Source organism: Trichosurus vulpecula, chromosome 4 (genome assembly GCF_011100635.1).
Source record: "Trichosurus vulpecula isolate mTriVul1 chromosome 4, mTriVul1.pri, whole genome shotgun sequence".
Classification (NCBI taxonomy): Eukaryota; Metazoa; Chordata; class Mammalia; order Diprotodontia; family Phalangeridae; genus Trichosurus; species Trichosurus vulpecula.
This window is the reverse complement of record NC_050576.1, coordinates 305706280-305720604: the sequence shown is the minus strand read 5'-3', so window position 1 is coordinate 305720604 and position 14325 is coordinate 305706280. Positions and strand designations below refer to the sequence as shown.

General features: G+C 41.7%; 1 protein-coding gene across 1 annotated transcript in view; it reads left to right on the top strand.

The window, feature by feature from the left end:
- Positions 1–5347: 5347 nt before the first annotated feature.
- Positions 5348–14325, top strand: part of DNAJC15 (DnaJ heat shock protein family (Hsp40) member C15) — a 56878-nt gene continuing 47900 nt past the window's right edge. Inside the window, exon 1 of the mRNA XM_036756755.1 lies at positions 5348–5462. Coding sequence (XP_036612650.1) covers positions 5361–5462 — 102 coding nt within the window. The 5' untranslated portion in view covers positions 5348–5360. The remainder of the gene's footprint in view (positions 5463–14325) is intronic.

Below are 14325 nucleotides of genomic sequence, written 5' to 3'. Positions count from 1 at the left end.
TCAGAGAAGCCCTAGCCAACAGTTGAGCTGCTTGGAAAACATTAGGTAGTGAAGAAGTAGATGGTGTTTGGAGTTGCGTTGTCTGGAAAGAATTCAGGAGGCAGAGGTTCTCCTAGATAAGAGAACTTTATTGTTGCAAAAGTGGTGGGCTAGTACTTAGGAGTGCTAGCAACCTGAGATAAGACAGGGGCTTACTTTTATACCCAAGTTTTGGACACTCAGCTAGGGATGGTGGGGGGTGGTACACTCCTACATGGGGCAGTTAACCACAGGAAAGGATGTCAGGAAAGGGGAAGCATGTGTGTTGAGTACTTTACAAAACAGTTCAGGGATGCGGTCACAAAGTAGGGAACTTGTAACATTCAAGGATATGGGCACAAACCATAGGAGTTAGTCACGTACAGATATCGACAGATAGAGGACCCTGTTACTGGGAAGATTTAGATTTGGACAATACTCATTGCTGCTGGGCAGTAGTCAGCCACATCAGTAGTATACCTAAGCACAGAAGCAAAAAGTTCTCTAGAAAGTAAATGAGAATTAGCTTCTCAGCTTAAATGAGGATAAAATAAATTTTGCCTTGACAAAATAATTTTTTAAAATCCACTTTATATTTATTTTGCATATTGTCTCATTCTAGTAATATGCTCAAACTATGTTTATCCCTGATCCATCTAAACCACTGACTTCTTCATGAGACTGGCATACCTGGGGCTGATTTTCAATTTTGATAATACTGAAACATTAGCTGGATCCCAAACACCTGAAGTGCCACTATCTCCGCTTTTTTTTTTTTTTTTTGCCTTACAGTCTGCAACCTTCTCCAGTCAGATGCCAATGTACTATTTGATAGTTTTCAATTTTCCCTGCTCTGACTGATTGAAAGGCAGACTATCTATTTTCAAAAAGTATATCCGCTGCAAAATGGTTCTTAGAGTCCATAATTACTATATTCCATAGTTCCCCATGCCCATGTAAGAGAAGATATGTTTTAGTATCAACTTTCTGGGATGAAGATCAGTCATTACAATTACCCAGAATTGGGATTCCTTTTAGTGTTCATTTCATTTACATTATTAGAGTCACTGTGCATATCATTCTTTTGATTTTGCTTACCTCACAGAATTATTTCATTTGAATCTTTCTGTGTTTTTATGAATTTCTATGAAACGTACCCTTCTGTTATTGCCTAATTTTGTTTTATAATGTTATCTCTTGTATTCAGCTTGCATATCAGTTTTGGTTATTAAGCTTCTACCCTTGTCTTGCCTAGATCAGATAGGAGCACCAATTCTTTCTTGCGACTCCATCCATTTATTTTTTTTTAGTGATAGTATGAAAAAAGATCTTCTCCCATTTCCTCTCTAACATGCTCATTTTCGCAAAAATCTTCTTCCAAGGAACCTAATTTCCCAAGTATAGTAAAGGAGGCAGTGGGATGCATTGAGGAGTGCTCTACAATCCAAGTCAAGGAGGATAGCTTCTGTCCCTTTCCCATTCATTCTCTCATCATCTGTCCATTTTTGTGTTAAATATCCTCCCTCAGTCAATCGACAGGCATTTATTAAGCTGCTACCATGAGCCAGTGTATGAAAGGTGGATTTTAGTATGTGTAAGGTAGAGTTTTGGTATTCTTTCTTAGAGTTCAGTTTCCCAGGATCTATGGCTATTACAATCTTTATTTCCCAGGCTCACGGTTCAAAACATCTTTATCACACTTGCACAGCATTATATAATGATAAGTAATATAAATATGTGTGTGAAATGGTAAACATCAATTGCGACTATGCAGTGAGTTATAGGGATGAGGTGATGTAAACTTATGAGGCAATTGCTGGCAATATGCCTTCTTTGTTGCCCTATAAAGCAGTTGGGCACTGGTCAGCGAGTTAGGGAACCTTTATGGTTGAATGCACGAGCTGGAATGCTGTGTATGCCTTTATCAGCCCCCATCAAGGCTTGGGAGGAGGGAATCTGTCTGTACCTCAATAGGCCCCCATTGAGGCTTGAGGGGAATGCACAAGTTGTGCCTGTCTCAATTGACCTCATCAAGATCAAGGGGGAGTTGCTCCCTGCTTCTTGCCTGCCTCTGTGAGAAGGGCAATTAGGGAATGCTGTTGAGAGCTTGTACTCACTATCAGCAACCCTTGTGAGAAGATGACTAGAATAAAGTAAGCTCCCTTTGGAGCTGTCTTTCCTGTCTGACCAGATCAAGAGTGAACCTGTGCTAGCAGCCATCCTGTGTGCTAATGTTATCTGTCTTATAGCTGGGAACTGTGCTAAGTTCTCACGATACATAGATGCTGTTCCCCAAGTCATGCTCTAACACGGTTGCAACTATTCCTCCCTCTCCCCACCTAGGAGATAATCCTGAGAAGCACAAACCATGCTTGGAGAAGTGTTTAAGCGTTCCAACCCCCAAATGGAGTTTGCAGTAGGATCCCTGGCCCATTCCATCTTCTCTCTGTGGAGTTGCTTTGCCAAATTGAATAAGCATCTCCCCTACACCAGAAAGATTTGATGCTCTCTTCTCCCTCTATGAACTGCTTCCCAATGGACTAGCTCCCAAGATAGCTTGACGAGGAGGAGGGATTGGAAAAACTCACATCTACATTGCTCTCAAGTCCTAACCAAACTTTTCTTCCCCTTGTCCTGTTCCTTCACTCTGTTTTGTTAGTAGAATTTCTTTGGACTATCCCAACAGCAAAAATGTTGATTTACTATGCTTCTCCTTTTTTTTTAACCACCTTATATCTTTTGCTTTTCATAATCATTTGCCTACAGATACTTTCCATTTTCTTAATGTCTCAAGACAATGTAAAAACCATTTTTAAGGATATGAAAAATAAACAAACAACCGAACACCCACACTCAAGGCCATACCTAGCCCTAGACATATGAAAATAGTCACTTCTTTTTTTCCATTATTCACTGCTATCTGAATCTGCGTACCTTTTTACATTTTTCATGTTTTCATGCTGGATATCCTACCACCTCTACTTTAAGAGGAATGATTGCAATTCTTCTATTTTGATGAATATCCAAGTTTTTTCATTGATGATCAGGCTAAATGTTGCCTTATACATTACTCTGGGGAACAAATTATCTCCACTGCTTTTTGGAATATCACATTTCAGATTTTCCTTTGATTTCTCATAAATGAGGAAGGTTCTTGCATTATTCCGATTGACCTTCTTGGAAAATGTTTTTTCTCTCTTAAATGTCTGTAACATTTGTTGTTCTTTATTGTAGTCCTGATGTTCAATCCTGAGATTTCTTGGGGAAATTAAACTTGACAATTCTTTCTATTGATGTTCTACTTAATTTTCTCAATCTGTATGTATTTTGCCATCAGCTTCCATTATTTTTGGGCAGTAACCTCATATTATTTCCCAAAGTTTTTTTCCTCCCATCTTGTTTTTCAGGAGGATGAATGAATAATCCCTAGATCAGATTATCTCTGCATATCCTATCTTCATATCTAGTATTCTTATTTTGTATAATTCTCATGTGTTCTTCCAGCTTTGTTGCCTTTTGGCTTCTTCCACTTAATTCTTCATGCTCTGTACTTTTGTTGTTACAATTCTGTTCTATTTTTCATCAGATCTACTGTTTGGGTGAGTGTCTCTGTCATTCTAATTTCTTTGCTCTTATCCTAGATTTAGAGCTAGAGGGGTCCTCAGAGGCCATCAGTTCAACTCTTTTATTGTACAGAAGAGGAAGGATGAGACACAGAGAAATATTGACTTAATTGTGACTGGGTCACACAATTAGTATAGCCGGATTTCAACTCATATTTTCCTGACTCCACGTCCCAAATTATCCACTATGATTTCTTCCATGAAACCACTAATTTCTTTTTTTTCTTTGATGAATGTTCACTTAATTCTTTTATAGCTCCTCTGAACTAATGTGGAAGCTCTTAAAAGTTTTTCCATTGTCATTTATGGGGTATCATTGAGCTTATTGCAATGTTTTCATACTACCAGAATTTTTTGATGACATTTCCATCTTTTCCTAGGGGATTTGCTCATTTGTCGCCCCCTTCTTTAACAGTTTTTATTAGTTTTTGACAGTTTTTCGGCTAGTTTTTCTATTTTATTGCTGTAATCGAGTTGTGTGTGTGTGTGTGTGCGCGTGTGTGTGTGTGCGTGTGTGTTTACCATCAATCCTTTCCCTTCTGTGTTAAATAGTTTGGAAATGGGCTCAGTATTTTTGTGCTTCCCTCCCCCCACCCCCAAAACAAAACCAAACCAAAAAAACCCAACAATGCTGCTTATTCTCTGCATTTGAATGAGTTCCATAGCCTTCAAGGAATGAGGGTGGCTAACTATATCTGAATTGTTTTCTAAGAGACGGATGTGGCTCCATTGATTTTCCCTTTCCCTTTCCTAGCCTCACTCTTCTCCGATCCATAGTCATCTTCGTGCCCAATTTTCTTTCTCCCTAGGCTATCACCTCACACTGACAGGAAGTGCACAGATAAGACCAAAAGTCTAAGCCCTTGTGGAGCTTACATTCTATTGGGGGAGGCCAAGAAATAAAGTAATTCAAGGGGGGAAATTAACGACAAAGACGATGAGAAAAGACTTCCAATATCAGGATCCTAGAGCTGGAGTTGAAAGCAGGGGTGTGCTGGAGCCAGCTCTAACCAGCCAGCAAGAGCCAATTGTTACATTTTCAGCAAGAGCTTTTGTACTTCAGAAATTGACAAATGCTGCAAAGCCGGGAGGGCTTGGATTTATTGATTGTCTAGTAGACTTAAGAAACTGATGGAGAAAATGTTAATAGTGCAGATTAAACTTAAAAATGTGTCATCAGTAAATTTTTTTTTCTCCAGGAACAACAGCCTGTGGATAAACATTTGACAGCAAATCACTGACTGAAAGGAGCTTCATTAGGCCAACTAGTCCACCCCCTTCCCCCATTTTACAAGTGAGAAAATAAAGGCGGAAGGTAGGCAGGTAGGGATGTCCGGACCGGGGTAGTTTGGGTATTCAGTTCAGAGCTCTCCCCCTCCCCCACGTTGGATTTGAACTTGACCCCGGGATGACCTGGAGCCCTTGAGGATTCTTGGAAATGAACGTAGATCACCGATCCAGGGCCAACCAAGGTTCATTCTCATCTAATCCATTTCAGGGATCCCAGAATCGCGTCACCTTTTCTGTTCTGCCCGCCCACTCCTCGTCCATCCGTACTTAGAGCCCTTGACGTGGAATTAGCCCTACTCAAAAGTCAAGTTTAAGACAAAAATCTGAAACGCGCTTCGGAGAAGTATGTCCCCGTGGCCGCCTCGTAGCGGCTCGCGCGGCCTGCGAAGAGCGTGACGTCACTCCCGCCCCGCCCCTCTCCGCATTGCCATGGCTGCCAGGGGCGCAGGGCCGGCCAGCGAGAGCTTGCGCTATGCCGAGTACGCGCCCCCGGCCGCCAAACGGCCAGAGTCCGACTTCGACCAGGGACTGGTGAGTCCCAGCAAGGGCGAGGGCGCAGCGCCCCTAACCCGGACCGCGCCCGGGCACCGAGCGAGGCCCCCAGGGCCGGGGGCGCCTCGGACCCACGGACAGTCTCCGGCCCGGGAGCCCCCCACGCCCCGCCCCCTCCCCGCTTCTCGTCCCTCGCCCCCGGTGTCCCCACCCCCTCACGAGGGTCGGTCCCCTCCCCCATATCCTCCTTGAGGACCCCCTTGCCCCTCTCTTTGGTCTCCCCTCTCTCTTGATTTCCCCCTTATCTTTTGGACCGGAGCCCTCCATCTTTGGGTCCCCCGTTACCTTTGGTCCTCCCTTTGATTCAGCCACGCCTTCACCCTTTGGCCCCTTTCCCTTCTACCCACCGACGAACCCGTGCCCTCCGCCCCATTTGGTCCCCGTGGCCTTCTGTTCACATCTGCCTTAGACACTTAGATACTGACCCTGGACAAGCTGCCGCTGTTTGCCTCAGTTTCCTCATCTGTAAAATGGGGATAGCCTCCCAGGGTGGTTGTGTGGATTAAATGCGATAACTATAATGCCCATAGCGCAGTGCCTGGCACAGAGTGGGCACCGCGTAAAGGCTAGTCAGTCTTACTATTCCTCCCTCCCCTTCCCCCACCTCTTTTCCATCTCAGCCCTCTTTTGTCCCCTACCACGTCCTCCTTCCCCTCTCCCCTCATCACTCTTCTCCCTTTTTCCCATCATGCATTTCTTTTAACTTTTTACCTTGTTTCCTTTTCACCTCCCCTCTCCTCTCTTTATCTTCCCCCCTCACCCCCCAGCTTTGGTTGGGGGCACATTTGTCTTCTTCCTGGGAGGACCGAGGAGCGAGGATGAGCTCCATGACAGCCCGCCTCTCACAGCCGAGAGAGTTACATGGAGCAAAAGTAACCTTCGAGTTCCCAGCTAAGAAGAGAGAGACAGGAAAGTCCTTCCCCCTGCAGCCCCTTGACTCCAGACCCTAGTCCTTAACGGCTGTCTGACCCCGGTGCACTTCACCTCAAGCACGTGTGTGTGCCGGGAGTGTTTCACAATACATTCATGATCGCTTACACAGCCAGGGCCCCCAAGGAGTCTCTGATCTAGTCCATACCCAACGACTATAACATGAGAGATCCACTCAGAGCTCGGTGAGAAAATTCTGAGGATTTAGGGGGAGGCCTTGTGGACGAAGCAATGCCCAAGGGGGTCAGCAGATAGATGAGGAGGTAGCGTTTCAGCCTTGGGCAGAGGGCGTGGAAGGGCAGGCACATAGAGCTGCGGGAAAATGTGTAATTGCCAGATAGTGGAGGGCCTTCAATGTCAGGGCAAGGAGTTTTCTATTTCAGAAGGCAGCCCGGAGTCACCGAAGGTTTTCGAGCAGGTCATACCCGTGTTAGAAGTCTTATTTTGGCAGTTGTGCCGAAGATGAGTTGAAGAAGGCATAGACTGGAGGCAGAAGATGAATCAAAAGACCATTAGAGTTGCTCTGTTGAGAGGTCGGGAAGGCTGGAACAGTGAGCATGTAAATGGACAGGAGGCCTCGGATTGGAGAGAGATCCGCCAGCTGTGTATGAGCTTGGGTAAATTACATAGACTCTGTGGAACATAGTTTCCTCCTCTGCTGAATGAGGCATTGGACCAGATAGCTAAAGTCCTTTTTACCTTCCCCTCCTTTCATCCCCCTTTATGCTCCCCTTTACTCTTATAAACAGAACTTTATTCTTTGTTTCTATAAAATATAGTGTCTTGAAATTAAGTTCCTAGGAACCAATTACAGTAATTAGCTTTAATTGGCATTTACCCGCACCATCATATTTTATTTGAAGTTCATATGACATGCTGTTAGGCTTAGCGATGTGGAATTTCTTCTGAAAGATCTGGAGCTAAAGCTTTCCAGCTCAAACCACCCTAATTCCAGCCTTCATCACCTCTCACTTGGACTATTGCAGTAGCCTCCTAATTAGTCTTCAATCACACCTACAGCCCGCTGCCAGATTGGTATTTCCAAAACCCTGATCTGTTACTCCCCTGTTCATAAAGCGTTAGTGGCTTCCTAATACACACTTTTCCATGTCGCCTTTATTGAAGCACCTCATACACTATTGCTGTCAAACCAGCTGACTTGTGTCCTGCCTACATGACCTTCTGTCTCCCTTTTGTGCCCTTGCAGATCACCCCTCCCCCTCCCCCTTTGTCTGGAAAACTCTACAGCTACATTATCAGGAAGGTCTTTCCTGACTCCACCCATTGGGAGTGCTGTCCGAACTCCTCACCCTCTTACTTGTATTTCTTACTTGTATTTACTTCTCTCTGCATTTAGTGCCCTTTCCTCCCCTCCCCTAGCGCTAGGCTGAAGGCCCATTTTTGTTTTCTCACAACCCAACATAAGGTCTTCGGTCATGTGAACCTAGGAAAGTTAGCCCAACCTCTCTGAACCTCATTTTTCTTATTTAAACATGAGAAGGATAATGGTGCAGTGCTCCCTTCCAGGGTGCTTGTAAGGAAAGTCCTTTGTAAACTGTAAGGGGCTGTGGATCTGGTTGTGATCATTGATTACAAATAGGTGGGAGAAGTAGTCAGTTGTCACTATAGCCTTGGTTTGGATGATCGAATGAGGCAAGGTGTGCAAGTGCCCTTTAGAACAGCAAGTAAGGTGCTAGATAGACTTGAATTGTTGTCATAAATGTGGAAACAGAAGAGGAAGAGGCAAATCTCTAAAACATATATGAGAGTTGGTGAAGTTGATGTAGGATCCCCAGAAAGTAAGGCACTTAGGGAAAATGGAAAGATTGTGATGGTCTTGGCTTTAGAGCTGAAAGAGACTTTAGAGATCATTTAGTCTGGAATGTTCCATAGTGTGGGGCATATCCAACAAGGGGGCAAAAGAATGAAGCTAACCTAAGAGAGGTGGTGAGCCAAAGTCATTGGATTTTTTGTATTCAATATTTATCTACAGTTTTCATGTTCATCTCACAATAATACATCCCCCTTTCCCTCCAATCAAATCAAAGTTAACAGATAAAATTGAATCCCACTGTATGGAGGACAGGGCAAAAGATCATTCTGTTCAGTGGAAGCTGATGATAAGGTACTGCTGGCAAAGTGGCTCTGGGCAGCCATCACTTCCTTCTATTTCTATAAAGTCAAGGATCCTAGATTGAGCTGGAAAGAACCTTTGAGGCCATCTAGCCTTATGTCCTTCCCCCCACCTCATTTTGCTGATGAGGAAACTAAGGCTCACAGATGTTAAGTGACTTTGCTATAGAAGCATACCCTGATAATGATCATATGGCCACCACCAGTGCTGCCATACAGGATGTTGCAGAAGCCTGTGCTTGGCCGCCCTGTGGACGTGGGGCTTATAGGAATTTCTTGGCTTTTATGGTCTGAGATTGGCCCAGGCAGAGATGACAGACCACCAAATATCTCCCATAATCCATCCATCTCCTCAACTTCACTTAATTAAACATCTGTTTTATTGTATTTTTATTTCTTCTGTTACACATTTTTAAATTACATTGTAATCTAATTCAGTGTCACTCAGGTGTTTTGTGGGTCACCAGGACAGTGAGGTGTCACAATGGCTAGAATGCCAGGTCTGGAGTCAGGAAGACTCACCTTCCCAAGTTCAAATCTGCCCACTGACACTCACTAGCTGTGTGACCCTGGGTAAGTCACTTCACCCTGTTTGCCTCTCTTTCCTCATCTGTAAAATGAGCTGGAGAAGGAAATCGCAAATTGCCCCAGTGTCTTTGCCATGAAAACCCCAAATGAGGTCATGAAGAGACAGACATGACTGAAAAAATGACCCAACAACAAGAGTAAAAGGAGTTTGACACCTCTAGTCTAGCTAATCTGGCCCTCCTGCTCTATACATGACGCTCTCTCACCTTTCTGTGCTCCCATACCTAGAATGCACTTTCTTCTTGCCACATCTCTTAGGATCCCCACTGTCCCTCAAAGCTCAGCTCAAGCACCACTTGGCACAAGTCTTTCTTGACTTCCTAGCTGATATTTCCTTCCTACTCCCCACTATCTCACACACACCCCACCGCCTCTGTTGGTGTATCTTGCCCATAGGGAGTATAGAAGCATATAGCAACTCAAATGCAATGATTGTGGAAACTGTAGGAGGTTGTGACCTGGGCCCACAGGAAAAAAAATGACATTATAGGAATGTCTTTTTTCTTCTGTGCTCAGGATGGTACAAGGTCAATCCCCTTTTGTATGTACAGTGAGGATATAAGAAGAGTATTTAATTTTAGTTATTTATAACATTGACAAATGAAGTGCACTATAGTGTGGTATGTTGTTCATTCACTTCAGTTGTGTCTGACTCTTCATGACCCCTTCTGGGGTTTTCTTGGCAAAGATACTGGTTTGCCATTTCCTTCTCCAGCTCATTATACAGATGAGGAAATTGAGGCAATAAGGGTTTGGTGACTTGCCTAGGGTCACACAGCTAGTAAGTGTCTAAGGAGAGATTTGAACTCAGGACTTGCTGACTCCAGGCCCAGTGCTATATTCGCTGCCCACAGTATGGTGTAAAACTTAGTAAACATTGAAATGCTTCTAACTTCACCAGAGAAATAGTTTAGTATCTGTTAGCACATAGTTCCTTAATTGATTAATTAGTTATTAGACACATTAATTGATGTCTCTAAACTACATTTTAAAGTGCATTTCTTTGAATGCAGTAGAATATATGTAACTTACACAAATTCAAGTATAAATTCTGCCTCTGACCCCCCCTAAAAAGAGGGAAAATAGTTGTTTAAATGTGGTCATTCTGCTTAGGGAACGTGTACCCTGGAGTGAGCATGACGGGAGCAGTGAGTCTGCTTTCCTCTCAGCTCACCCCCTTCTTTATATAAGTATCTACACCGAATGGAATTCTAGAATCCCCTGTCCTCATGCTCACAGACAGCTTCATTCCGCTGCTGAAGGGCAGACTTAGGTGACCTTTTTGGTTAGCTAGAAGGCCTCTAATATCTCTTTGGCTTCCTGTTGTTCTTCCTTGTCTCATGGTGAAGCAGAAAGAAGAAAAAGTTCTGTGATCTTGAGCTCATCCTCTAATGTAGTTTTCCTCTAATCATCAGGTTTTCTGCCAGTTGGGTCTTTACCCTTTTCTTCTGTTTGAGTAGAAATATGAACCACTCTCCTCTCTCCTTCCTCAATGTTATAAAAAATAAAATTTACTTTCATTTGTTGCAAAAGCCTTCCTTTAAAGAGACCCAGCCCCTTTCTAACTAAGGAACCTCATTTATGAAAAGTTTAAGGGATTTTCAAGGGTAATTTTTTTATATAGCAATTTTCAATTTATTTGCCTTATGCTCTGACTTCAGAACCTAAGTCATGTGTAAATCCATCTCTCCTATAATGTTATAATACATATTTTAATTACACTGGGATTATGGGAATTGAATGGTGATCCCTACGTCCAACTTTGAACATAGTGTAAATGTGTAATAAATGTTTGTTGAATTGACTGCTAATAAATAATTGAGAAATTAGTGATAAAATTCTTATCTGAGAGGAAAAGAATTTCCCTGGTAAACAGTTTTCCTTTATAACTTGTCCTTGCTGGTAAAGAATGTCCCATTAGGTCACTGAAATTCACAAAAGTTATCTAGTTTTATGGCAGTCATTTTTTTTCCAACTTGTGTTTGCATCTTTACATAATAATATCAATGGAGCCCAAATCAAAGAACTGCTTTTTGTGTTTATAGGTGTTTTTGGTCATTTGGTCTCACTTTTTGATGGCAAACAAATTCCTCAACTAAATACAGGTAGCCCCAAACTTAAAATTGGATTGTCCTGAAAGTTAATTTCTTTGTCTATTAAAACTTGCAATGTATTTATTTCCCGTTAAGAACAAAACAAAACAAATGTCCCATGTATTTTGAACAGTAGCCTTGAAGCAGGATGTTGTGAAGACAGCTATTATCAGTATTGTTACTACAAGGATTCAGAGGAACACAATCTGTTAAATGCATCACTTTTTGATGGTACTTAACATATTTTGTTGGCATTTGAGGCTGGAGCAACCCATTGATTCAGGAATTTCAGAGAACCGTCTGCAATGATCCTTTTGCCAGGTTTCATTCCTAGCTCATATATAGCACCACCTCTGAGCTGATCTGTTTATGTGGATTCCTTGGAAAAAATAAAATGGAATTTGAGGTTTTCCCTTAATTGGAAGTTTTTGAGCCCAGCCTGAATGACGTTTGTCGGGTGTATTGTAAGAGATTATGGGTCAGGGCTTGGTTGTACCAAATCTCCTCTGAGATTTGTTATAGCTTTAAGATTCTTTACTCAAAGATTATGAAAATTAAGAGATACTTTCTATGACCAACCCTTATATTATCTAGTACTCTTCCTTTTACCATAACATCTTGAATGCGTTCATCAATTTATAACAGTCTAGGGACTTTGCAATTATATGTATTATTTTCTGCCAACCCTTATTTTCACATTTATTCACATTTTAGTTTAATGTCATCAGTGAAAGCTTCTTGCTTTAATTAGGAAGTAGAAACCATGTTGACATCAGTGGCACACTGAATAAATATAGAGTAGTTCTTAAAAGATTATTCTTAAGCAATCACTGTACATAATGAGGATTTAAGATTTTTTGAAATTATGCATAAAATGCTACTGATTTTGGGTAAGCATAGAGATTCCCTTTTATTCACTCACTAATCTCACCATGGAAGTTAGTATATGGCTATTACTCCATTACTTTAGTTGTCCATGATATGATACATTTGGCTATTCCTTACATCAATGCAGATCATTATCCATCTATCCCTTCTTATCCCATGTGATTCTTGTCCATGTTGTCCCCACGCACCTTCCACAGAGGATGTACCTGTTGTTATAGAGGCCTTCCTCTAGGCCTATATCTTGTTCTGTTTGAGTGTTCTCTGGTATCCTGTGTTCTAGTTACCTGACCAAGCTACCTTCTTTTCCATTGTGTCATTCCTGAATGAAATCCTTTTTTAGGTCTCTTGCCTAAAAGAAGGTGAGGTGGACTTAAAGTGGATAAGAATAGAGACTGGACTGTGATTTCATTGGTATAGGGAACTCCTGTTTAAGGAAACAGCATCCACCAGTGCAGGTCAACACCTTTGCAACTTAAGTCTCACCTAGAGGAAGGAAGGAAACATTAAGTGCTTACCATATGCCAGGCACTCTGTTAAGGTAAGGACATACAGATACAAGAAAAAAAAAGGGATGGTCCCTGCTCTCAAAAGCATACACTCTAATGGAGAAAGACATTAACCTTAGCTGGGGGAGGAGTTTGGGGAGGAAGGATAAAATGGGGAAGTGGTCTTGAAGTCCAAAATTCAGGGCAGAGCTACTAGGATGGGAATGAAGGCCAGCAAAGGTGGTTCCACAAAATGAAGTCTCCAGGGAGAATTGGCCAGTGGAAAACAGGAGCATTCCTTACACAATCAGTGAAAATTTATTAAGGACTTACTATTTGCCAGGCATTGTGCTAAGTGGTAGAAATACAAGGAAAGGCATAATGAGAAGGCCTGGATGTTCCAAGGCAAGGATGTCACAGGTGCTGAAAGAAAACCCAAGGATGAAAAACTTTCTGGGGCCTGATTTTGAAGCCAGTAGCAGTGCCTAGGAAATGAAACTTCTCCTGGGCCCAGAGCACTAGTAAAAGGCCCAGGTCAAAGGAATACTAATAATGATTAGGTCTCCTGTTAAGTTAATGCTAAATTTTTATGGAAATTTGTGTTTTCGTGGGGATCTGGTTTATTTGCTTTTGAAGGTGGAACAATAGTGTGAGGGAGTTGTTTGCCAGCTAGAGTTAATGAAGATCTTAAAAGTTTGTAAAATTTGTGACAGGTGTGAAGATTCAGGAGAAGATTATACCTGTAGGTCCTCTGCTCAGTGAGTGACATTTTGTCATACCTGACACATTCTCCTGAATATGATTTTTTTTAAATCTACATTTATAATATCTTCCCACACCAGTATTTGCTGATTCAGCAACACTTTATCCTTCCCCTTCCTTTTTCTCCTCTCAACTTTGTGTTATTTGAATTCAAAAAGCTTTGTTTGTAGAAATTGAACTAAATAATAAGACAGCATGAAAATACTGACTTCAGCAGAATATGGTTTGCCCATGATTAACCCATGAGATTTGAATCACTGCAAGATAGTAAAAAAAAAAAGTGAGACATCTGGCTTATTCTTTTCCATTAGTTTGATGTAAACTTGTTTCTCAGGTGTTGTGAATTAAAGATTTTGTTACATGTTCCTATTATTTTACAATTTTTATTAGGGATCTTTTTTGAGATTAAGAACATAGTTAATGGTGTGCATAAACCTCAACAAATTTGTAATTGGTTGTGTTGTATATTTGCTTTCTCTTTAATTTATTAAATTTTGAAGTTTATTTTGGCTAGGAGTTATTTGGGTTCATGGATATCAGCAATTAAATAGACTTGTTTAGCTCTAAAAATTAGTACGGTGCATTTAGTCTAAAGTAGGCAACATTGAGCAGCCATAACTTCAGTTATTTTCACAGGGATTGGGCATTTTAGGTTGACAGAATATATTTCTTAACTCTAGGCACTGTCATTTCAGGATAGTGAGTGAGAGGCATGAGGGCTGTGTTAGGAAATGTGATTGGACTGGGGAAGCACCAGTCTGTATTTTATAGGGTAAATCAAGTACAATATCAAATCTGTGAGCTGTCTCCATTGATAAGACCAACTGTTAAATATTTCTTTCTGACATATTTTGGCCTTGGATTTTTTTCACTTTCTGTTAGTCAGCCATTAAGTTGGTGGTAAACAAATACTGCGGTCCTTTTTTCTTTTAGTGTTTCTTCTTTTTCTTTTTTAAATGAGAA